The following is a 25,053-nucleotide window of genomic DNA, read 5'->3' on the forward strand; positions in this document are numbered from 1 at the left end:
GTCCATTGTGCCTTGCTCACTGCAAGCGTCAATACCATCTGTCCCCCCACACAGTGCTATTACAATATCGATGACTGTATTCCTTCTGCTGTGCCTTTCATCCCTGTGACTTATTCATTCCATAACTGAAAACCTGGGCCACTCCCTACCCTTCACCCATCATTGTAACAATTTTTTTTTTTCTTTTTGGAGAGGAGGGGGATTTAGGGAGGGGCACAGGGAGAGACAGAGGATCTTAAGCAGGCTCATGCCCATTGTGGGGCTTGATCTCACAACTCTGAGATCATGACCTGAGCCGAAATCAAGAGTCAGACACTTAACCGGCTGAGCCACTCAGATGCCCCATCATAACAATTCTTAAGTGTGTCGGTTTGGTGGCATTAAGTACAGTCACATTGTGCAACCCTCACCACCATCTACCTCCAGAATTCTTCATCTTGTTAAAGTGAACTCTGTCCCCATAAAACATTAATTCTTCATTCTCCCCCAGCAAGACGCTGGCAACCATCCGTCTGTCTCTGAATTTGACTACTCGAATACCTCATATAAGTGGAATCACATTGTATTTATCCTTTTGTGACTGGCTTATTTTGCTTAGCATAACATCTTCAGGGTTCATCCCTGTTGTAAAATATATCACAACTTTTTTCCTTGTTCAGGCTGAATAATATTCCATTGTATGTATAAACCATCCCTTCACTGATGGACACTTGGGTTGTCTCCACTTTCTGGCTATCGCAAATGATGCTTCTATGAACATGGGTGTACAACTGTGTCTCAGAAACCCTGCTTTCAATTTTTTTGGCATGCACCCAGAAGTGGAATTGCTGGATCATATGGTAATTCTATTTTTAATTTTTTGAGGAACTGCCGTACTGTTTTACATAGCGGCTGTACCATTTTACATTCCCACCAACAGTGCAAAGGATTCCAATTTCTCCACATCCTTGCCAACACTTGTTTTTTTGTTTTCTTAATTTTATTTTGTTTTTGATAGTAGCCATTTTATTGGGTGTGAGATGGTGTCCTGTGAGCCCTGAGAGTTGGGGTTTTGCAGGGGTTTTTTTTGTTTTGTTTTTTTTCTGTAATGCAGTGCCTGACTTAAGCTTTGATTGCTGAAGCATTCATTTCAAAGAGGCAAACAAATTTGTCAGCCACACAGAGCCAGGCCACCTCCCCCACAATTGAGGCTCTTTTGATTTAGAAATCTTGGTTGATTTTGATAACTGGCCATTTGGGCCACTGGTCTTTTCTCTTCCTGTTTTTTAAATTCCCACTCCTATGTTTTAAATTCACCAATAAAGAGTGAGCCTGAACTTCTAGGCCTCACCCTTGACCCCAGTAAAAGCTGAACTCCCGGTCTGTGTGGTCTCAAGCCCCACTTACCACAACCTTGTTATGTAGCCACATGTGTGCTGTGCGATTTTCAGGTCTTGTAGGTAATAAGCCTTTATTTTTTCAGTTTCCTGATGATTGTTGCTGAAAGGTATCTTGCAATCATCATAAGATCCACAAGGGTTGGTCCTGTGGTAACATTGGTTTGGAGAGGGGAGATGTCTATGGCAAGCACTGAGGCCCAGGTGAATGCCCCAGGCATTTCTAGCCTTTGGCATTACTGTCCATAGACTGAGATTGACATAAAACAGACAGTATGGAGGAGATTTGTATAGGTTAGACGTGGAAGGGGCCTGTATGCCTTCAGCTCACATTGGCCACACTTGGTTACAAGGCTGGGAGACAGGTTGAGCTGTCTCTCCAGGAGGAAGAGATGAGCACAGTATTCACCAGAAAAGTGTACCAGGCCTCCAGAAGCCCACTTCACATACTGGGACCAGTCCTGGACAAGGGGCGATTATTGTATGCTGTGGCAGCCGCCTAAAAGGTGCCTCTTACAGGCAGACCTAGGTTCAAATCTTGCCTCTCCCGCTGTCTCCCTGTGTGATCTTAGGCAAGTGGCTTTCCTTTGCTGAACCCGAGTGTCCTTGATGATACGGCCTAGGGGCAGCCCGGGTGGCTCAGCGGTTTAGCACCACCTTCAGCCCAGGGTTCCTGGAGACCTGGGATCGAGTCCCAAGTCAGGCTCCCTGCATGGCGCCTGCTTCTCCCTCTGCCTCTCTTTGTCTCTCTCTCTCTGTGTCTCTCATGAATAAATAAATAAAATCTAAAAAAAAAAAAAAAAAGAAGAAGAAGAAGAAGAAGATACGGCCCATGAGGACAGGACTTAAATAAGCCCCAGAGCCTGGAAGGGTGCTAGCACATAGTAAGCCCTTGGTACTGCAGTACCCAACCCAAAGTGGGAGGTGGGGAGGGGACTGGGTGTGTCTTGTTATATTGTCCTTTTCACTCATTTCTCCCAGAGCCACACGTTTCCCTGACAAAATGATAGGTTCTTGGTGTATAGGGTCTTGTCACTCTGGAAAGGCAGGCTAGCGGAGTGGCTTAGAAGCAGGACGGGGCACCTTCCTTGGTAGCTCTTCCTGCCCCTTCAAGGCTGAGATCCCACCAGGTTTCCCAAGAGGGGAGCTTTGGTGGTTGTGGTGGTGGTGGTGGTGGGGTGCCCTCAGGCAGTGAACCAAGCATGCTGTGCCCTCAAGGCCCCAAGGCGGTTTCCTCCTCCTGCTCAGAGACCTCCCTGGTTGCTGCTAAGAAACCTTGCACACAGTAGGCACTTGTTAATAGTCTGCTATTGGAGGCACCTGGGTGGTTCAATCGGTTAGTTGTCTGCCTTTGGCTAGGGTCATGATCCTGGAGTCGTGAGGCCGATCCTTGAGTCGGGCTCTCTGCTCAGTGAGGTGTCTGCTTCTCCCTCTCCCTGGCCCAGCTCATGTTCTCCCTCAATCTCTCTCTCTTTCTCAAATATATAAATAAAATCATTTCTTTTAAAAGTTCACTTTTGTTCTTGGGACCTGCCCAGGTGGAAAGAGATTGGCATTGGAAGTGTCGTATTCAAGTGCTAACTGCCCTGTGAACTCTGTGGCTTCAGGTGGAGCAGGACCCGGGCTTCCTCATCTCAATAGTGGTGATGAATATGAAGACCCAACCTCCTGGGATTGGAGTGAGGGTCAGATGAGGAAGTGGGCTGCCAGTGTTTTGTTCCTAAAGATAGCAGGGCACCTCAAGCATGGCATTCAGTGCCTCAACTCATTTAATACTACAGACCCAGGAAATGGGAACATTCCCATTTCAGAGATGAGAGAGAAAACTAAAATCAGCTTAAGGAAAATAATAATTTATAATAATAATAGTTGTTATTGACTTATGTAACCAAAAAAAAAAAAAAAAAGAGAGAGAGAGAGAGAGATGAAGTATCTTGCTTCAGGCAGAACTTGATCCAGGAGCTCATGCAGTGCCACCTGTCTGATGGCTTCCTTCATGGATTCCCAGATGGCAGCAAGTTGGCTCCAGTCTTCTCTCTGAGGTTCATGTCTGCTGGAAAAAGAGAGCTTCTTACTCCCCGCAGTTAAAACAAAGCTTCCTAACTAGATTCCTGTGGGCTGAACTGGGCCACATGCAGGTCTCTGAGCCAGTTCAGCCAAGAGAAGGATTGGGCTGATTGGCCAGGCTGACCTCATGCCCAGACTAAGGAGCCTGGTCTGCTCTGCTCCATGGGAATCAGTGCCTTGGAGAGGGGGCTCTTCAAGGGAGATTCGAGGTCTCCTTCCCAACAGAAGGGGCAGAGGACTTTGTTTTTTTTGGGGGGGAGGGGGCAGTAGACTTTGGGCAGCCCTGTAGCAGCAACAAATGGAGACCTCTGAGGCTGAGCCACTGGTCTTTTGCCTCTCAAATTGTCAGGTGTAAACAAGTCTGTTGGGGCTCTTGTTAAAAGGCAGACTCTAGGGGGATCCCTGGGTGGCGCAGCGGTTTGGCGCCTGCCTTTGGCCCAGGGCGCGATCCTGGAGACCCGGGATCGAATCCCACGTCGGGCTCCCGGTGCATGGAGCCTGCTTCTCCCTCTGCCTGTGTCTCTGCCTCTCTTTCTCTCTCTCTGTGTGTGACTATCATAAATAAAAAATAAATAAATAAATATTAAAAAAAAAAAAAAAGGCAGACTCTACATGAGGGGCGGCTGGGTGGCTCGGTTGGTGGGCATCTGCCTTCAGCTCAGGTCATGATCCTGGGGTCCTGGGATCAAGCCCCACATCTGGTTCCCTGCTCTGTGGGAAGCCTGCTTCTCCCTCTCCCTCTGTCACTTCCCCTGCTTGTGCTCTCTCCCTCGCTCAAATAAAATCTTTAAAAAATTAAAGACTGACTGATTCAGCAGTAGGGGTAGAGTGGGGGTAGTTTTATTCCTAATTTGCTCCTGGGCAATGCTGCTGGTCTCTGGACCACACAGTGTCGTGGCCCTAGAATCACAGGAGCCAGGCACTGACAAGCATCACCTCCCATGTTTCTTACAATCGCCTAGAACAGCAGGTATCCTACCCATTTCATGGAGGTGGAAGCTGAGGCTTGGTGAGGAGAGGTGAGGGGATGGTACAGGACACAAAAGCTAATAAGCCCTGGAATTTTGGAGCTGAAGTGGAGATTTTTAAGGCCATGAACATAGAAGGGAGGAGGGAGAGACAGGACACCGGTCTGCCTGAAGCCGGGTGATGGATGTGGACAGAATTCCCAGGGACGGAGAGGTGCTCTGTTTGAGTCCTCAGAGTCCTCAGTCCATGCCTTGGAACATTTGGATTTGTCTCATCCTTTCTTCTTGCAGCCTTAACTATGGGGGAGTTTGCCTGGCATCAGACGCGCAGTTCAGTGACTTCCTGGGCAGCATGGGGCCAGCGCAGTTTGTGGGCCGCCAGACCCTGGCCACCACGCCAATGGGTAAGTGCCCCAAGGGCTGTTCAAGGTGGGGGGTGGGCGGCACAAGCCTTGCAGCTTTCGCCTTGTCCTCTCAACCTTGGCAGTCCACTGAGCACCCAGCTTAGAGCCTTGTCCATACCTGCCAACCCCTCAGCAGAGCCCAGGGACTTGTGTTGGAGTTGTTTCTGGTCTTGTTTGGAGCTGAAGCAGGGGAAGGGGGTTTCATCTGTAAGTAGAGAGGAGGAGCTGAGCCCTTGGGCGAGCTTCTAAGCCATTTCCCCGTCCCTTTGCTTGGGTGTCTTGCAGGAGACGTGGAGATTGGCTTGCAGGAGCGGAATGGCCAGCTCGAAGTGGACATCATCCAGGCTCGGGGGCTTACAGCCAAGCCAGGCTCCAAGACACTGCCAGGTGTGGGGACTACCCTTCCTTCTGCAGGGCAGGGGTGGAGGTCAGGGAGGAGGTCCTGATGGGTATCTGGGTCTAGAAAAGAGAAAATGAGGCCCGCCTACAGGGGATCCCTTTGTCCCAACTCTAGTGACTCACATGGGCTAGTGGTTTACAGTTTGTTCTGGGGACGCATTTGAGATTCTCAGTTGACCTTGTTGGTCTTCCACTGATTTGAGCTTCTGGAGGACAGGGACCATCTTTCCTGTTTATAGCTATACCCCTTTACCTAGGTGCTTACACATTCACACCCAGGCCTAGTGAATGTGTCAGTGATGAATATGTAAGCAGGGGAAGGGGTGAGCAAATCAGGGGCAGAGAGGAAACAGGAAGTACACAGTGAGCAAAGGCAGGGAGGAAGCAGGCAGGACCACCCCCCCAAGGGGGTAGAGTAGGCCTCACGCAACCCTGGCTGCACCCCATCATCCACATCTACCACCACACCCACCTCTGTGGCTGTCTCCTCAAACCCCAGGGGGACAGCTGGCCCCCAGCAGTGGGTGGGCAGCCATTTACCCACCGTCTGAGGGCCCTATTGGAATTCTCCCCGCTGGCCTGTCCTCAGCGGCCTATATCAAGGCCTACCTGCTGGAGAACGGCGTCTGCATTGCCAAGAAGAAGACCAAAGTTGCTCGCAAGTCGCTGGACCCGCTGTATAACCAGGTGCTGCTGTTTCCTGAGAGTCCCCAGGGCAAAGTCCTGCAGGTGAGGGGCGCTGGGGTGTGTGTGTGTGTGTGTGTCTGTGTGTCTGTGTGTCTGTGTGTCTAGTTCCAGAGGGAGAGGAGAGCACTCCTGGGAAGAGAGAAAGTCTCTGGAGAGCTTCCCCTGGAGGAAGTAGAGCTCTGTGGTTGATCTGAGCTCCACGGGTACAGCTTGGCACCAGTTCTTTTTTGAGCCTTGGCTGCTTCATCTATATAAGATGGGAATGCTTCATCTGTAAGATGGAGACCCTCCAGAGAACATTATTGTGACAACGAAATGTATGCATTATGCAAGAAAAATATGTTTGGCCCATAGGAAACGTTCTTCAAATGGCTGTCCCATTGTTCTTGTTATTATTAACAGCCTCTGGAAGCCCGGGGCTGGGCCTGGAGCACAGAGATAATCGACTGGGAGGTGTGGAGGAGCCAGAGAAGCATTTGTCCCCCTGGCCATTAGGAGGGTCCTAAGGGTGACTCAGACATGGAGCTGGAAATAGCTGCCCATCGTGGGCGTCGGCAGGGCCCAGGTCAGATGCCTGCGGGAACCGTATGCCCGTCATGGCAGAGCTGCTACTCGGGCACCTCTAGCTGGTGCCTCAATTTCTTGCTTCTAACCAGGACAGGAAAAGCAAATGAGGACAGGCCCAAAGTGTTACAAGTTGCCAAGACAGTGGGACTTTTTGCCAAACCTGGAAGCCCAGAGCCTGTCCAGGGCAGGATTTTTCAACCTGAGGGTTAAGACCCATTAGTGAGCTGTGAAATAAGGTTAGCACCTCTTAGCAAATTTGTTTGTTAGCTTGTTTAATGAAATGGAATAGGAAAGAAAACATTTATCATTCTTAGTAAGGCAAGCCGTATTTGGTGAGAGGCACTTGCCTTAATCGGGAATCCCACGTATGCGCCTCGCTCTAAGTGTCTTACTGTATATCCCTGTCAAAAAAAAGTTTGGGAAAAGTCTTCTAGCCTGGAGGCATGCAGACACAATGTAACCCACCAGACGACCATCTAGGGAGCAGGTCTCGTCTACTAGATGAAGGTCATGCATTCTGTCCTCTGGCCTGAGCATCTTTGGGGGAAGCTCCAGAGAATGGTCTGTCCAGGATGTGGAGAGGGTGGGGAAGCAGAAATAGGGAAGGGGTCGTTGCTAACTGAGCTCTCTGAATGTCAGAGCAGGACAGACTCACCAGCACCAGACACGAGATCTGATCACCAGTTGTATTAGTTTGCTAGGGCTGCCGTAACAAAGTACCACAGATTGGGTGGCTTGCACAACAGAAATTTATTTGTCACGGTTGTGGAGGCTGGAAGCCCAAGATCAGGGTATTCAGTTTCTTCTGAGACTTTGCTCCTTGGCTTGCAAACGGCCGCCTTCCCACTGTGTGTCCTCGTATGGTCTTTCTGCTGTGCACACATGCATCCTTGGTGTCTCTCCATGTGTCCTAACCTTCTCTTAAAACTCCAGCTGGATTGGATTAGGGTCACCCTAATGGTCTCATTTGAATCTTAGGCTCTGACTCCAAATACAGGTACATTCTGGGGGCTAGGGCTTCAACATCAAGTTGGGGAAAATACAGTTCAGCTCATAACCCCAGTTTAAAATGAATCCATCCGTGCATTAGAGGTAGACCTCTGAGCAGCTACCCAAGGAGCACTGAAGATTGGTCAGGTGAGCCCCATTTGGTAAATGATTTAATTTCTCCGAGACTCGGTTTGAACAACTAAAATGGGAGCATTTTGTAGGGTTGTTGGGAAGATTGACTTTGAAACCAGTGTAGCTTTGGATTAGTTCCCGCCACAAAGCACGTCACAGTAGCATAGGCTCACACCGTTTTCATCTTACTCTATGCTTGAGGAGCAGCCGAGAGTTTACAGTGAGCTTTTATATCCATCCCTCTGATCCTTCTGCACGAGGTAAACTGGGGATAATTTCCTTTAGAAACAAGAACTCTGAGACCCCATGAGGTTAGATGACTTGCCCAAACCACCCATCCAGGACTAGGATTTGAACCTACTACATGTGTCTGACCCCAGAAGCTGTGCATGAAAACCACCAGGGTCTACGGAATGATCGAGCCAGCCCACCTTCATGAAGGGGACAGAGTTAGAACTGGAGATACAGAAGAGCAAGCACGTGAGGGTCCTGCAGCCACTGGAATCACCCAACTGGCTATGCTGAGAGAGTACTGACCACAGTGCAGGGAAGGCACTGTAGAGGAGTCAGTTGGGAAAAGGAAGGGAGTTAGCACCTGCACCTCTACCAGCCACTTTTAAAACTTGTTTCACGTGGAGGGTTTCCCAGGATCTGGAAGCAGGGGGCCAGGTGGGGGTTCGAGGCGGGCAGACCAGGCAGGGGACTCACAATGTAGGGTCAGCCATCCAGGCTTGGCTTCAGAGATGGAGGATGTGGAGGGTGGAATGGAGAGGGCTAGCTGGGAGGCCGGAAGCCAGTGGTCCAGGCCAGCGATAATGGTGGCACCAGAGCCAGGAAAGTGCGGTCAGGCCTGGGGCATTCTAAGGCAGTAGCATCCACAGGACTCAGAGATGGAGTAGGTGCGGGGGTGACCTGTGAGCAACACTGGCAGGATTTGAACCGCAGCGTCTCTTGCCCCCCAGGTGATCGTATGGGGAAACTACGGGCGGATGGAGCGGAAGCAGTTCATGGGTGTGGCTCGAGTGCTGCTGGAGGAGCTGGACTTGACCACCCTAGCCGTGGGCTGGTACAAGCTCTTCCCCACCTCCTCCATGGTGGACCCCGCCGCGGGGCCCCTGCTCCGGCAGGCGTCCCAGTTGTCCCTCGAGAGCACCGTGGGGCCCTGTGGCGAGCGATCTTAGGGCCGGGGTGGGGTGGGGGGGGGCTCCCCAACAAGGCCTGGAGAATGCCCAGCCCCAACCTGGGACCCCAGGCCCAGGGGCACATTGAACAGAGGAGGATGGGGTTCTCCCCCATAGCGGGGAAGCAGAATGGGGAAACCTGCCCCCCCAGGGCCCCTCCTCACCCCCTCTCTGCCTCCTACCCCCTGAGACCTTCCCTCTCCCAACGGGATTGGCTGCACTTTTGACTTGGCCAGTTCTCGACCTGGTGGACGTGGCTGCAATCCGGAGAAAGGAAAAGATTGAGGCGGCAGCGCAGACCATCTTCCCGTCCCAGACACTGTCCGACTGCTCCCCCTTTTTGCCTCCTCGGAAGCTCGCTGCCCGGAGCCAAGTCCAGAACCCAGCGGCCATCTCCATGGTGCCAATTACCAGCAAGTGTCTTTCCTGCGGTACCGGGTTCAGGCAGCTACTCCTGCCCCAGAGCCGATGGGGCAGCTCTGCAAGGATCCGGAGCCAGCTCCGGGGAGGTCCAGAGCCTCCCACTTGAAGAGGAGCTCGGCCTCCCTCCGCCTGCCTGTGGAAGGAGCTTTGCCGCAGCGTGTCTGAGTCCGTGTCTGTCCCTTCCTGCCTGCCCCTCTTCCGGTGGCTCTAGGAATTTGGGGGTCCAGCAGGGACCAAAGGAAAGGAGGCAGTGCCCTGGGCCTGGCACAGAACCCCCCCAGGGTGCCATGCTCCATGGGACTGCAACAAGCTAGTTTGGAAACAGTGGACTGGAAAGAACTGGGTCGTCTGTGTTTTGGTGGAAGAACTGCGGGACCCTGACTTTCGAGAACCCCAAGTCTGGAGCACTCACCGTCTCTGAATTTTGGGGACGCCGGACTGGAGAGGGAGCCTGAGTAAAGTTGGGATTGGGACTGACTGGTGGTGCCAAGGCAAGGGTTTCCCAAATAGGAGAAGCCCTCCTCGTTGGATGAGGTCAAAGGTCTTCTTGTCTACCCCTCTGCCTCCAGGCTAGGGGTCTGGGGAGGCAACAGAGCTTCCCTATTTTAGTCTTTTTAAACAAACCATCCTGTACTAAGGGCAGAACCCGCTGCCCCGGCCTCAACTACCTTGGCTCATGAGTGTAAGAATCAGGAGATTCCTTCTCAAGTGGGCCTGGGTAGCTGCCTTCCTGGTCCGGCCCTCCCCGAGGCCTCTGGAAGCCCTTTTGCATGCTGGGAGGACACAGGTTGGCCCCTCTTTATAGAAGCACATTTCTGCCACCTCCCCTGGGAGGCACCCAGCAGCCCACCACCCCTTGTTACCCAGTCCCTGCTGTGTAGGGCGTAGTCCAGTTTAGCTGGGTAGAGTTAGTGTTCCAGGCCCTGGGGCCTGCTCTTAGCTTGCATATAGTCCTTGCAGAGTTCCAGGACGGGGGGTGGAGAGGAGGCACCAGAACATTCCAGGAGACGGCTGTCTCCTCACTAGTCTGGGTCTGGGCCTGGAGCCTGGTTCATGGGAGGCCAGCCCTTCCTCTTCCCTCCCCAACACCCCCTACCCCAGGGTTGTAGCTGGAGCTGCCCCTTATACTCAGATGTTCTGATGCATTATCTTTGGTACTGGTTTTATTTGTGAAGGACCCCGGAGGGTTGTGGGCCTTGGTGGAGAGGCCTGGGCTCCACGGGACGACGTCATCTTCCACTGGGAATGCCCAGTGGTGTTCAGCCCCGCCTGGTCCTTGGTCTCACTGCGGGCTATCGACCAGGCAATTTCTTCCACCTGGGACCCCTTCCTCCCTCTTCATCTCCCTCCCTTTCTCTCCCTTCTCCTCCCTCCGCCTGTCTAAGCCCTGGGGAGCCTTTAAAGTTCTGGATGTTATACCGCCTCCATGGAACTTCCCATGCTGCACTGGGAAGGGGAGACGGAGATGCCCAAGCTTCCTGGGATTGTGCTGGGTGGAATCCCGAGGCTGGGGCAGGAGGCAGCAGGGCTCTGGATGGCCTCAGATCTGAGGCCCAGAATCAGCCCCTCCCCTGTTTGTTTTTTTTTTTAACCAGTGTGATTTCTCTGCTGTTCGTTTATTACTCATCATTTGGAATATTTTGAGCCAGGAGAGCGCCTTCTCTCTCCAGCCGTCCCTGCTCTGGTGGTCCAGGGGTAGCTTTTCAAAGACGGGGGGCAGACCCTGGCTGTCCCACACAGAGGGAGAGAGACCCCGGTGCCCCCGCGCCCCCCACTCCCGCCCGAGCCTACCCTCTGGGGTCTGCACAGCCTTTATAAAGAGAGAGAGCGCGCTCCAAAGCAATAACAACATCCTGGGGGTGGTCACCGAGGGCCCCCCTCAATGACTTTCTTGTTTGTTCTGTGAAATCTCAGTTCACCTCCGGGTGGGGTGGGGTGGGGGCTAGAGCCCTGTTTCTTTGTATCATCATTGTGAGCACGTGCCCTGCTTCCAAGGGGCTCTGACCATTTGGTGTGGGAACCACTGTCTGTCCTCACCAAGAGATGGGGGTTTGGGGGAGGGGGTGGCAGTTCTCAGCATTAGCTTTGGGGAACCTTCAAACCCAGCCTGTCTCTACTGCTGTCTGATCTTTTGCCAGCTCGTACTCCATCTGGAGAGTAGCTGAGAAGTGGAATTGTGGAGAGCTGGGAGCCAGGAGCTGGGGTCACTAGGGGCTGATTCTTTTTTTTCAATCACTGGGCCAAAGGTCACAGGCTACTGTGGGAGGAAGCCTCCATTTCCCTTTGCCACAATCTGCTTTCTGTACACATGGGGGAGGGCCTCGGGGACCATTCACGAAGTCCATTTTATAGATGAGGACCGAGGCCTGCCTCTGGGGTCGCCTGTGAGTTCAGTGGCACCCCCAGCCTGGGCCTCCCCCCACCTGAGGCTGAGCCAGAGCAGGACCAGTGGGGCTGCATTTCCCACGACACTTCCTCCCCCCTTCTCTCTGTAGAGATTTCCAGTGGCCCAGAAAAGATGGGCAGGGCAAATTGTAGCCCATCTGAGAGGTGAGGCAGTTAAAGCCCAGAGTCAGGAAGTGACTTGCCCAAGACCCTTCAGCAGAGTTGCCACAGACAAGACAGGGGCTCTGTCCTGCTTCCCTCCTCCCTGGGACAGGAAGCCACTTCCCCGGGCACACCTGCCATGATAGGTACTTGTGGTCTTTAAGCTGTGGGGCCCCCAGCCTGTGTGATTCCATCTCTGTGGGCCCAGGTCTGGGGGAGAGAATTGCCAGAGAGACTTTGCTCTCTTGAGGCCTGGCCCAGCTGACTGAGGGTGCACAGGGTTTGGTTCAGGTCTCAGTGTCCAGGTAGGGGCTCCCACTGAGGGGGTCATAACCCCATAGGACCAACGTGAGGGAGATGAGAAGCACCCCTTCCCATCTAGGGCTGTGTGGGAATGAGGTGGCCGTGGCACAGCTCCTCTTAGGGAAAGCCTCACAAGATCTTTAGCTGTAACAAGATCGGGCCTTCCTATAGTGCTTTTACGTCACTGTCACGTACAACCTCAGTAGAGCCCCTGGCAGTAGAGGGGATCAGTATTAGGAGCTCGACTGTAAAGAGGAGGGAGCTGAGGCCCTGGGGGGGAAGGTACCTTCAAAGGTCCCACTGTGGGTTCATGGTGGAGCCGGGACTAGAACTCAGTTCTGCAGCAGTTCAGAGTGATGTGAGGAGGTGAGGCAGGTAGTTTAAGGGGTGGTTACGCACTTTACAAGCTGATTCACCATCCAGTTCCTTAAACCAGGAGCTCCTGGGCACCTGTGTCCAGAGGCGGCGCCGAGCCCCCCCACCCCCACCTTGGAGCACAGCTGTTGCGTCAGGCAAGGCCACCTGCATTTATTTATTGAGCAGCAGCACTGTGCCAGGCCCAGGGGAGCAAGCCCCCCCACATTCCCCTGTAATGATTCCCTTGGCTCTCTGGGAGGGCCCCTTGTCTGTACAGCAGCACCTAAGAGTGGATGGAAAGCCGCCATGTCCATGAGCTCATCTGACTCACCAACCCTGTGGGGGGAGGCGGACCGTGTCCATTGTACTCCTAGCTTCTGTGAGGGCGAAGTGGAGACTCGAACCCGGGGCCTCAGGCTTGACATCTGGAACCCCTTCACTCCCTGGCTGCCTCCTGAATGAGCAGCAGGGAGGCCAGACCCCGGGTCCATGGGCTGGGGGCCTTTCCATCCACCCATTTTTTTCCCTCACTCCCTCTCCGGGAGCAGGAGCTGCTCGGGACCTTGGGGAGGGAGGGTTTCCCTGGGGCGGGGGGAGGCCTGGGTTGGAGTGGGCCATGTTGCATTGTGTTCATGACCATGTAGCTCATGTTGAAAATTAAAAGTTTTTGGCTTTTCTAACCTGGCTGGCTCTGCTTTGTATGGAGAGTTCTGTCCGGGAAGCCAAGGGGAGTTGGTGTTTGGAGGAGCAGAGTGCTACAGGAAGCCAGCGTGGCCACCATGGGCATCGTAGGGGGCAGGGCACGTGACCCTTCCAGAGATGCAGCGGGGTGGGGAGCCGGATTCCAGGTGAACCGCAGCCCTATTACAGCCGTGGAAACCGAAGCCCAGGTCGGAGATGACAGTCCCCAAGGTCACATGGTGGGCAGTTGGCAGGACCCGGATCTCGCAGTTGCCGCCAGACGAGGGCCCCTCCCAGGGCATGCTGCTGCATCCGGTGCCCCAGGGATGCGGGTGTCAGCAAGGCCCGCTCTCATCTGAGGCGGCACTGGCCAAGGACAGAGTATCAGACTGTGGGGGACGGGGCCCAGAGGAGGAGGCTGCGTGCTTCATTCATGCGTGGGCCAGAGACAGGCTTTAAGCAGTGCAGATCTGCCCACCCCTCCGCACTGGGCAGGACATGCTTCCCCGAGGCCCGACGCCTCTCAGGCTCCTCCTGGGGTGAGCGGCTGGCCTCGGCTGGCCTCACCTGCCCGGGGCCGCGTCTGGCCTCACCTGCCCGGGGCCGCGTCTGGCCTCACCTGCCCGGGGCCGCGTCTGGCCTCACCTGCTAGGGGCCCGCGTCTGGCCTCACCTGTTCAGGGCCCCATCTGGCCTCACCTGCTCGGGCCGCGTCTGGCCTCACCTGCCTGGGGCCAGCGTCTGGCCTCACCTGCCCGGGGCCAGCGTCTGGCCTCACCTGCTAGGGGCTCGAGTTTGGCCTCACCTGCCCGGGGCCGCGTCTGGCCTCACCTGCCCGGGGCCCCCGTCGAAAGCCGCGCGTTTCCCCGCACCTCGGAGAACCTGCCTCTTCTCACAACACGGGGACCACCAGGGATTCGCACCTCCGGGGTGGGAGAGTCTGGGCTTACGCTGGGGCTTTACTCTGATTTTGGAGAGGGGGGGGCTGGCCACCCCGCTCACCCCGCCCAAGTCCCGGGTGGGGGGGTGCTGACCGGTGACCCCGGGGCCGCGGCCAGGGCCGGGCCGCCCGTCAGATGGACTTCCGCCGGGCCGGGGGCCTGCCCGCCGCGCCGCCGCCCACGGCCCCGGGGCTCGAGGGAGGCGAGAAGCCCAGGTTGTCGCGGGCCCCGGGCTGCGGCCGCTGCGCGCGGGAGGAGACCGAGGCGGAGCCGCGGGCGCGGGCCCGGGGGCGGCGGGGCGGGGAGCGGCCGCGGCTCTCGGGCGCCCCCGCGCGGGGCGGGCCGGGGCGGCGGGCGGCGCGCTCGGGCGCCTCGGCGCTGGCCGCCAGGAAGCGCAGGACCACGAGGTTGAGGAAGGCGCCGATGACCGTGAGCCCCAGGAGGATGTAGAGGAAGCTGAAGGCCACGTAGGGCGGCTTCCTCTGCAGCGCCTCGTCGCTCTGCAGCGCCACGAAGTCGCCGAAGCCGATGGTGGTGAGGGTGATGAAGCAGTAGTAGTAGGCGTGGAAGAAGGTCCAGCCCTCGAAGTGCGCGAAGGCGGCGGCCCCGAGGGCCAGGGTGGCGGCGCACCCCAGCAGCCCGGCCACCACCATGTTCTCGGGGGACACGCGCGGCCGCCGCAGGCCCAGGCAGCGCTTGGCCGCCAGCAGGAGGCGCCGCACCAGCGCGTTCAGGCGCTCGCCCAGGCTCTGGAAGGTGACCAGCGTCAGGGGGATGCCCAGGAGCGCATAGAACATGCAGAAGACCTTGCCCGAGTCCGTGCCCGGCGCGGCGTGGCCGTACCCTGGAGGGAGAGGAGGGGAGCGGTGAGCGCCCGCCGCGGCCGCCCTGCCCCGCTCCATCCCCGGCGCAGCCTCCCCGAAGCTGCTGCTCCTAACTAGGTCACTCCCCGCCTCGGGACCTCGCGCGCTATCCCTAATCGCCCCAAACTGTCAACAACCCACCGTCCCTCCCTCGGTGGGGGGGGGGGGGGGGCGGGCAAAGAACCTGCGGAACATCCACCCAGTGCATCTGTTCAGGAACAGAAAAGGCACCAAGAGGGTTACCTGCCCAGCAAAGGGTGGATCTCAGCTGCGTCAGCCAAGCTCAAAAGACTACATACTGCACCGTTCGGTTGAAATGACATTCTGGAAACATTCTGGCAAAACTGTGGGGACAGAGGGCAGATCTGTGGTTGCCAGTCCTTGTGGATGGAGGAGGGGTTAACCAGAAAGAGGCAAGGCAAATTCGGGGGTGATGGAAGCCTACTAGGCCTTGGTGGTGGCTGCAGTTGCCTGACAGGCCCTCATTTGTCAAAACTCTGCAGAAGGCTGCTACACTGGAAAATGGTGCGTTTCACTGTGTGTAAATGATGCCCTGATTTAAAAAGCAAAATCTTCCATGATGCCCCAGTACCCACAGGGTAAAGCACCCACCAGTTCTCACGAGGCGTCTGACTCCCACCCCCCAACCTGTCCAGCCTCACCCCATGTTGCTTCCCCAACCAGCACACCCCACCTCCACATGCCTCTTCTCATGATTCTTCCCTCCCCTGGATCCCTTTTCCCCACTCCCCCTAGCCCACTTCTTCCCACATCCCTCACTAAGCATTTCTTCAGTCTGGTGTAGCAATTCTTCACTGTCACAGGGGACCTACACAGGAGTGGGCTTCCTTGAATCCTGGACCACTGTGCCATCAGCAGGGAATGAGCATTCCTGGCGAGAGCAGTGAAGACTTTCATGGCTTTCTCAAAGGAGTCCATAACCCAGGAAAGTCAGGTGAGCCTTTGCCCAAGAGAATACGCCTCCTCTAGCAAATGGGCACCATCTGCCAAAGTGTAAATGTACAAACCCTTGGGTCGTGCAGTTCCACAGTTAGCAAGTTAGTCCTCCAAGACACACATGTGTGCAAAGTGTGGTAGGCATGTGGGTCATCACTGAAGCACCGCTGCTTATGGTGAAAACAACCCAAGAGTCCATCAAGAAGGGTCTGGTGCAATAACTCACGGTGCCCACCGAATGACAGAGCCCTCCATAGCAGTGGCTCCAACCAGGAATAATTTTGTCCTCCAGGGGGACATTTGCCAATGGCTAGAGACACTTCTGGTTGTCACAACTGGGAGGTGGTGGCTGTGTGCTATTGCCTTCTAGGGGGCAGAGAGACCAAGGACGCTGCTAAACATCCCATGATGCACAGGCCAGCCCTGCAACAGAGTTACCCAGTCCAATACGTCAATAGTGCCAAGGTCGAAAACCCCCATTCTACAGCCACGGAAAAGATGACACAGCTTTTTTTTTTCTTTTCTTTTCTTTTTTAAGTAGGCTGGAATACAGGGTTCAAACTCATGACCCTGAGATCAAGATCTGAGCTGAGATCAAGAGTCCAACACTTAATTGACTGAGCCATCCAGGCACCCCAAGGTGACACAGCTTTTTAGGGATTTTTTTTTAAATCACCAAAAAATATCAGGTGAAAAAAAGCGAGAGACAAAAAACAGTGGGTACAACCTAATGTCTATATAATGGAAGTGTTTTAAAGGAATACATGGGCAGAGAATATATCTGGAAGGATGCACAAAAAACTGATGACTATATTTAATCCAGGGAAATCCAGGGAATTTATGGGTTGAGGGACCGGGTGAGACGGAGACTCCCTTTTCATTCTCCCCTCTTCTGTAGCCCGTGGAGTGTGTGCTGTGTGCATGTATAATTTATTCAAAATATCAACACAGTACATGTTTTAAAGACCCATGCCTCCTCATGTCAGTTTGTCTCCATCTGTTATTGGGGGAGCTCCACCACCACTAGACTGTGAGGTCCTTGAGGCCAGAGACCATGCCAATCACTTCCCTGTGTCCCTAGTCACCAGCGTCCTGAACAGAGCTGGACACAGACTAAGGGTTCAATGAAAGTTTAATAATTAATTCTCCTCCTCCTCATCAGTAATCAAATCTAACCGAAGGGAGTGCTGAGTGTGAGACAGAGGAGCCTCTTTGGCAGTCAGGTGCCGGGCAGTGCTGTTTCCAGCTGTTTGGGGCTATGTCAGGCTTTGACAGAGTGAAGCGAATGATGGTAATAACTAAGCATGCTAGGTACTCTACAGAGATTATTGTAACCCCCCCCCCCATAACTGTAGGAGATGATATTATGATCCCCATTTTGCAGAGGAGGAACCAAGGCTCAGAGCGAGGAGCTGCCCCAAGATCCCAGGGCCTGAGCCATTAACCACTCTCCTCCACAGCTGCTCAGGGCCTCTCTCATCCACACAGAACTCTAGCTCCTGAGTTCTGGCGACCAGCTCTCTGCAAGGCTGGCTTATGCAGCCCGATCACACGGCACGAGCTGGCGCCCCCAGGTGGCCAGAAAAGGCAATACTCCGGTTGTTTCCACTGAGTCCCTTTCCCCAGGCTCCCAAATGCCAGAGAGGAGCTGCCAGCAGAGAAGATCAAAGGCCTCCGGATAGTGTGGGGGTGGGCAGAAAAGAGGTGGATGGGGTCCCACCCGCTGGCATGGCAACAGGGAGTGAAGCATGAGCCCAGGTAGGGAAGCAGAGGTGCCCATGTTGACAGGAGGCATAAAGGGCTAAATGGGAGCTGGGCCCACAGCTGGCAAACAATGAATTGTTATTATTACTAATTAATAGTGCCTAATTAGCCTCAGGCACCGTGCCAAGCATTTTACACACTTGACCTCATTTAAACCTGGCAACCACCCAGGGAGGTAGCAAGAACTGCATTTGCAGTCGAGAAAACTAGGACTCAGAGAGGTACATCCAATTGCCAGAGAAGACAGGAGGTGACAGAGATGAGAACAGAAGTCTGGGCTATGTAACTGCCAGGTTCTTAACCCACAGCTCACGCTCACTTGCTGGGGCATTATGAAAAAAACTTTCTCCAATGCTCAGAGTGGTGATCCAAGCCCTGGGGCAGGGCGCGGGGTGGGGGGGTGGGTGGTGTGTGTGCCTAGACATCCACAGCTGGGACCCGGGAAGCAGCTGACACCGGGCCTGGAGCCCTGCAGAGCCTGCTCCTCTCCATTCCTGCTTCCCCAGGCTTCAGCTCAGCAGGTACCAGCCAGACGGTAGCCATGGCAACGGCTGAGGTCCAGATGCTGCAGAGAAACTGCTCTGGATCCCCGAGGGTGAGGTCCAAAGCTTGTGATAATCAGTCATCCCTTCCACAAATATTTATTGAGTGTCTACTATGCGCTAGGCTGGGTACACTGCAGTGACTAAGACAGACTGGATCCCGTTCTCAGGGAGTAGCAGCATAATTATAATACAAAACTCCATCTCTCCTTTTCAGCGCTTTCTATGTGTCAGACCCTGCGCTAAAACTTTCTGCAGCCGTTAGCCCCTTGGCAATGATGATCTTAGCGCAGCCCTGAGACCAGGCCTATGCGCAAGCTCCATTTTACAGAGGGGAAAGGTGAGGCTCAGGAGGTTAAGCAGCTCGCCTGAGGTCACGCGGCGAGGGCGGGGCGGCCGGGCCGGGAAGCCTCCACCTGCGGCCACTGCGCGCCGCCCGCTCCACGGTCCCCCCCGAGGTGGCCGCGGCACCCCGCGTGCCACCTGCGCGCCGGCCTGGGCCCCTGCCTCCTCCCGGCCCGCCCGCGTGCGCCTCCGCCGAGCACCGGCCCAAAGCCCCCAGCCGGGCCGGGGCAGGGCAGGGGGCGTCGCGGGCCGCGCGGGGCCGCTCACCGATGGTGGTGATGACGGTGATGGCGAAGTAGAAGGAGCCGGCGAACTTCCACTGGCGGCCGGCGCGGTGCGGCTCGGCCTGCCGCGCCAGGCGCTCCAGCTCGCGGTCGTCCTCGGCCGAGAAGCCGTACTTCCTCCGGAGCTCGCCGCGCTTCTGGGCCAGCAGCCGCTGCCGGCCGCGCTCCGCCTCGGACTCGAGCGCGTCGAAGACGGCGGCGCCCACCAGCAGGTAGGACAGGATGCACAGGACGAGCGCGGCCGTGCGCACGCTCTGCTTCCTCATGGCGGCGCCGCGGGCCCGCGCCCCGGCCCGGCCGTGCGCCCCGACGGCCGCCCCGCGCCCCGCGCCCCGCGCCCCGCGCCCCGCGCCCCGCGCCCCGCGCCCCGCGCGCGCGGCCGGAGCGGGCTGCGGGCTGCGGGCGGCCGGGCGCGGGGGTGGGGGGTGGAGGCGGGGCCTCGGGGAGCGGGGTGCGCGGAGCGCCTTGCGGGCTCCTCCTGCCCCCCGCAGTCCCCTCCCAACACCTGCTCGGGGCGCAGGTGTCTGCCCGCAGTGACACTTGGGGCGAGCGCCCGAAGCCCGGGTCTGCAGGTGTCCGGTCCCCACCACTATGGTGCTGGGACCTTGGGCCAGTCATTCATTTGTTCAATCATCCAACAAAACTTTACTGAGCGCCGACTGGGGCAAACAAGCTTCTTGGGGTCCGCAGAGCTGGTATCCTAGGAAGGAGGGTTGTCTAACAGACACACGGTGGGAGACAGGTGGGAGACAGAAGGGAAACCGTTCCTGGGGGGCACGCTGGCGGAGGTGGTGGGAAAGGGCTCCCTGAGAGTGACTGGGAGGGAGGGTCCAGGCAGCAGGTGCAAGTCCCATAGCAGAGAACCAGCGTGGCTGGGGAATTGGCCTGCTGGGGCTGGAGCAGCAGGGAGCAGAAGGACAGTAGGGTGGCAACTTCACACAGGGTCTTAAAGTCCCTTAGACCAGAAAGGCTGTATCCAGAAAACACATGCCAGTGATCAGATTGACTTTTTTTTTTTTTGAGAGCATCCTGGCTGTCCTGTGGGAAAGGGGTAGTGGCTAAGAGTGAGGCTATGTAGGAGACCCTCGTCGTCCACGTGCATGGTGGTGGTGGTGGGTGGCAGGGACGGAGGTGCGGAGAAGCCCATGGATCTGAGATGGGGTGGGGAGCTGGAGCTGGGCACACACGCCCAGCCACATGTCCCAGCCTCCCTTGCACTTACAACTGTTGCCAACAGCATGTGGGCACAAGTGACCTATGTCAACTTCCAGGCCTGGCCCTCCCCGTGCCATGCTCTACCTCTCTCTCCCCCACTTGCAGACTGAATGCAGAGAGGTGGAGTCTTTAGGAGAGGGCACAGCCACAGGTGGAAGGAGCCCGGGTGCCCGAATGACCAGGAGCACCGATTCTGAGCTCCTGTTGTGTGGAGCCCCGAGGCTATGGGGGCAGTCCGTTACCCCAGCTGGTGTTACCCTGATGCATGGAGCAGGAGCCCCTGCTGATGGGCCCGATCTGGAGGGCAAAGGGGGACTCGAGATGATGCCTGGGTCTTTGGCCTGAACAGCTGGGTGCTTGGGAAGCCTTCCATCGACCTCACTCCCCAAGGAATCCACTCCTGCTGCCCTGCACTGAGGTGAGACTCATTTCAGAGTCCAGGGTGGGTCTTTGTGGGGATTCTGGGCAAGCCCCGGGCAGCCTCTCCTGCAGGTGTCCAGAGCATCTACGTGGCCTGGACTCTGCTGCAGCCTTGGCACGCGTCCCGTCTCCCCCAATCCCTACTCCAGCCTCTCCCCCTACAGTCCCTTTGTGATTTTGTTTTGTTTTGCTTTGCTTCAGCCACACTGAACTATCAGCTCCTTGCACAAAATTGCTTTGCTTAAAACAGTCCCCTTCCCATCACACTCACCAGCCCACATTTACTGAATGCCTGCCAGGATGAAGCACTTTGCAAGTATCAATGCATTTTATCATGACAGTCTCCTTACGCTGTAGGCATGGCTACATCCTTTAGCTCCCAGTTTATTGGATGCGTCCTTCCCTGGCCCCTCCGCAGGTGGCCGTCCTCTGTGCTGCCAGAGGCCTCTGAGCTCCTGCCATCTTGCCTTCATCCCACTGCATTGTGATCCTCACATCCCATACCTGTGTTCCTCCTGAGGACAGGGAGCCTCCCCTGGTCACCTCTCTGTCCCCAGCACCCAGATCTGGCACAGCACACACCCGGTGACTGTGGACAGATGACCAGCAGCAGCCTGGAGAAGTTGAGAGCAGGGACTCTGCACCATGACTGCCTGGGTTCATATCCCACCTCTGCTGCTTACCGCCGTACAAACTTGGGATGTCTCAGTTCCCCCTCATCCCCTGGTAAAACAGGGTTAGCAAAGTTCTTGTTTCATAAGGTGCTGTGCACCACCCCTGCAAAGATGCCCACGTTCTTTCCCTGGAACCTATAAATAGGTTAGGATGCACAGCAGAGATGAGGGGTGCAGGTGGAGTGGAGGTTGCTAATCAGCTGACCTGGTGACAGGAAGTTATCCTGGACTATCTGGGTGGGCCAGGGGGCATCACAAGGGTCCTTATACGTGGACACCGAGGCAGAAGAGGGACAACCAAAGAGATAATGAGAAGGATTTGGCCCGACATTGCTGGCTTTGAAGATGGAGACAAAGGGGCCACAAGCCAAGGAGAGCAGGTGACTTCTAGAATCTGGAAAAGGCAAGGCGATGCCTCCCTAGAGCCTCCAGAAGGGAATGCAGTCCCACCGACACCTCAGTTTCAGGCCAGTGCCACCTGTGTAGCCCTCCATCCTACGGGAGTGGGAGATGCACACTTGTGTTGTTCAAGCCGCTACATTTGCTATCGTTTCTTTGAGCAGCAGCTGGGAGTGACTTCAGTGGTTGTGAGGACGGAGGAGCCCATAGGCAGGAAGCGCTAAAAGTAGCATCTGGCCCTGAGGACTCATCTAGAAGTGTTAGCCACCGTTTCAAATATCACAAGCGAGTGAACGCCCCGGGCCCGCAGAGACATTATAGCGTGGGTCTGGAACTCAGTTCTGGGGCTGAATCGGGGGCCTCGCACCCCTTGTTCCCGTGGGAAGCCAGACTGCATCTCGGTGGCTCAGAAAGCCTCATTTGCAATAGTGGCATCAGCAAATTTTCTTTTCTGGTTCCTGCCCAGCCTCCAGAGGAGCAGGAGCCTGGGCCACAGCTTCGGCGGGGTCGGGGGGGGGGGAGCACCATGATTTTCTGAAAAGAGCTTTCTGGGGACAGTTAACGAGTCCTGGCCACTGACAAGCTGGAGTCAACGAGGCCTGGGCTCATATTCCAGCTCCTCTCCTGTCTAGGTGGGTGAATGTGGGGAGGACATCTCTCTGGACTTGGTTTCCCCCTCGGAGAAACCCAGGTGATAATAATGCCCACCTCACAAGACCACGGGGAGGATCATGAAAGATAATGTGTGTCACTTCCCAGGTGCCCGCTAGCAGTAGCCTCGTTTGCTCCCTCTGTACAACTGCCTGCCTGCCTGCCTGCCTGCCTGCAGATGTCAAGAATTCTTTTTCTGGAAGCACATGTCTGTGCTAGGCATATTCACAGACATGACTAACGGAGCGCTCGCTTTCCAGTGCGGGGAACCAAGGCACAGAAGAGAAGACGCCCCGCCTGCCAGGTCCTCACAGCCAGGCAGCGGCTGAGCTAGGACTTGAACTTGGGGCTGTGTGGTCCCTAAGGTCACTATACCCACGGCTTCGTCAGGCATCGTGCCCCCGTCTCCATCACCCTCCCACAGCCCCTCCAGGCTCCAGCTTCCTCGTCTCTAGGATGGAGCTGAGAAGCCCTGGCTCGCTGGCCACCCCCACCGTCGTGAGGCCCCTGTGACACACAGCTGAGCGGTGCTTTGTCAGGTGTGCCCGCTGGGGCTGGGTTTTACTGGGGCCCTGGGGGAGCTGTCTGGCCCTGCCAGGCAGGTGACTCTGCCCTGTGCTTGGCGTTTTGGGTTCAGCAGCTCTATTTTAAGCCAGAGGAGGTCAGAGTTTGTGTATGTGTATTTCTCAGCTTGCAAAACTGTCAGCTGAGCAGTCACCCAAAACAGCAGCACTCCGAGGCACCCCCTTCAGCTGCCCCTCCCTTGGCCTCCCCCCCTTCCCTCCTTTGGGGACCTCAGGGGACCCAGTGATTTTCCTCTGTCCCTTCATGCCAGAGCCATATGCGTAGCCCCTCCACAAGGCCTTGGATCCTCTTCCAGGATCCTCTTTGAGGACAACGAGGAAGGTGTCCCAGCCCCCAGCTGGATCCTGGGTGCCTTTCAAAGCATTCCACATCCCTTATGAGTCTAGAACCTTCTGAACGCTTTGTGAGCCAGGCAGGCCTTGCCATTCCCGTGTCCAAGAGAAGATGCAGGCTGGGAGAGTGACAAGTGGCTGTCACGTAAGGTGGTGCAGGGTGGGGCAGAAGGTAAGAAAGAACATGAATTTCTGAGTGAGCCAGACCTCACTCAGTGAGCCTTGCACTCTTGGACAAGCGACTTCGCCATCGAGCCTCAGTTTCCTCATCTGTGACATGGGCATGAAGGTATCGGACTCCCAGTACTTCTGTGAAGATTAGATGAAAGTGTGAAGGAGCACTCAGCACAGAGTAGGTGCCTAGCAAATGCTAGTACCCCTTATGCCAAATTAATTTTTTCTTTTCCTTTTCCGCACTGCTTATTCCTCAGGCCTCCTGGGATCTGAAAGGATTGATTTTTTAGAGTTAAAATATAGTTCAGTAATTTTCCAGAAGCCCAGAGAGAACCAGGTGTTTTTCCTGATAAGATCTCTCTCCCGTCTATGTCCTAAAAGAATGGATTATTTTGGCTTCAGGTACCAGCTCCTTGAAGATGACAGCTGTAACCTTTCTGCAGCCTGAGTATCATTTAAGGAATCTGGGCTGCAAGAAATAAAAAGCTGCCTCTTGCTAATTTAAAGAACATTATAGGTAGAATCTGGGGTTCTTGCAGAATCTTCCAGGCACTGGAAGACAAACTGTATAGTTTGAGGGACCCAGAAAAATGGAAGCTAGGAGCAGGGAAACGCCATAGCCCTTCCCAGTGTGGGGGGCACCATTGTTCCCAGGCTGATGCAGATACTATTTGGGGGATAAGCCATAGCTGTCTGAGCATGACCCTGTCTCTGACTGTTGGGACCCACCAGAGCCGCCCAAAGGATTCCCAACATGAGTTTGTGGCCATTCAGTTGGAGCCTCTGGGAGTTCTTCACTTTCCGAAGGATGGTTATCTTTGGGTTAATGGAGATAATAAAACCTTTACTCTGGGGACATCCAGGTGGCTCAGCGGTGGAGTGTTTGCCTTCAGCTCGGGTCGTGATACTAGGGTCCTGGGATCGAGTCCCATGTTGGGCTCCCTGCAGGGAGCCTGCCTCTCCCTCTGCCTCTCTCTCATGAATAAATAAATACAAATCTTTTAAAAAATAAAAACTGAAACCTTTACTCTGGTTAATAATTTTTAAAATGAACTGATGGGAGTATGGGGAGTTGTTAAACCATTCTGTGTCCTTTCATGTATGGTTAAGAATTTTCACAATAAAATTGTTTTTTTAAAAGAACCATTTCTCTCTCTCCATCCCCACCTCCTTTGGTTCCACTCTATCTTTGCTCTGAGCAGGAGGGTTACCCTGAGGGTTGGAGTGAATTGGAAGGACATTTACTGGTCAGTGACTAGGATCCAAGTGGGGATCTAGGGGCCCAGCAGATGTCACTTCATGTCACCCTTACACTGGGCACTTTTCATCCCACCTCCCAGGGGAGGAAGCCAAGGCTCCAAGGGCTGCAGTGACGAGGAAATCACACAGTCAAGGAGGGAAGGAGCCCTCCCGTCCTGCAGGCAAGCTCTTGCTCCTAAAGGCAATGCTTCCCTGCCCTGAGGAGCGTGGCGGAGTGTCAGCACAGGATAGTGGTCATAGCCACGTGGCATTTGGGGTTCAGCCATTGCTGATAGACTTGTCCCTTCTCTTCCTGCTAGTGTCCTCCCATCCCCCAGTCACCATAATGGATTGGGATCAAGAGACATCTGAATCAAAGAGGGCAGGGTTTGATTTGAGAAGATATCATTGTCTGGAAAGGATCAAAGCAAAGACCCTAAAAAAGCCTGCGATGCTCAGGTCTTTAAGCCTGGTCTTAAAGTTAGTGTAGCACAGAGCTGCTCTGTGCTCTGTAACCACTAGCCCTGTGTGGGTGGCCATTTGTCTTTAAATTAATTAAAATTTGGGGCACCTGGGTGGCTCAGTGG

At 55.3% G+C, this 25,053-nt stretch overlaps 2 protein-coding genes across 3 annotated transcripts in view; one reads left to right on the plus strand and one right to left on the minus strand.

Annotated features, from left to right (window-relative positions):
• The window catches only part of RIMS4 (regulating synaptic membrane exocytosis 4), a 63,291-nt gene extending 50,210 nt beyond the window's left edge, over nt 1–13,081 (plus strand). For both annotated transcript variants that reach the window (XM_072735755.1, XM_072735754.1), the window contains exons 3-6: nt 4,703–4,815; nt 5,101–5,202; nt 5,804–5,943; nt 8,553–13,081. In XM_072735755.1, the coding sequence (XP_072591856.1) occupies nt 4,703–4,815; nt 5,101–5,202; nt 5,804–5,943; nt 8,553–8,771 (574 nt within the window). In that variant the 3' untranslated portion in view covers nt 8,772–13,081. The remainder of the gene's footprint in view (nt 1–4,702; nt 4,816–5,100; nt 5,203–5,803; nt 5,944–8,552) is intronic.
• A 1,022-nt stretch (nt 13,082–14,103) lies between these two features.
• Nucleotides 14,104–19,064, minus strand: KCNK15 (potassium two pore domain channel subfamily K member 15). Its single transcript, XM_025998385.2, has 2 exons — nt 18,761–19,064; nt 14,104–14,866 (listed from the first exon to the last, which is right to left on the minus strand). The coding sequence occupies exons 1-2, from the start codon at nt 19,041–19,043 to the stop codon at nt 14,154–14,156; spliced, it is 996 nt and encodes a 331-aa protein (XP_025854170.2). The 5' UTR covers nt 19,044–19,064; the 3' UTR covers nt 14,104–14,153.
• Nucleotides 19,065–25,053: the final 5,989 nt, after the last annotated feature.

This window comes from Vulpes vulpes, chromosome 14, assembly GCF_048418805.1.
Source record: "Vulpes vulpes isolate BD-2025 chromosome 14, VulVul3, whole genome shotgun sequence".
Taxonomy (NCBI): domain Eukaryota; kingdom Metazoa; phylum Chordata; class Mammalia; order Carnivora; family Canidae; genus Vulpes; species Vulpes vulpes.

Bases quoted from the DNA above. Each gene is read 5' to 3' on its own strand.
- KCNK15 (XM_025998385.2), bottom strand. From the start codon at position 19,043: ATGAGGAAGCAGAGCGTGCGCACGGCCGCGCTCGTCCTGTGCATCCTG. The intron at 14,867-18,760 runs GTGAGCGGCCCC...CTCTCCCTCCAG, and splicing joins CACCGTCATCACCACCATCG to GGTACGGCCACGCCGCGCCG.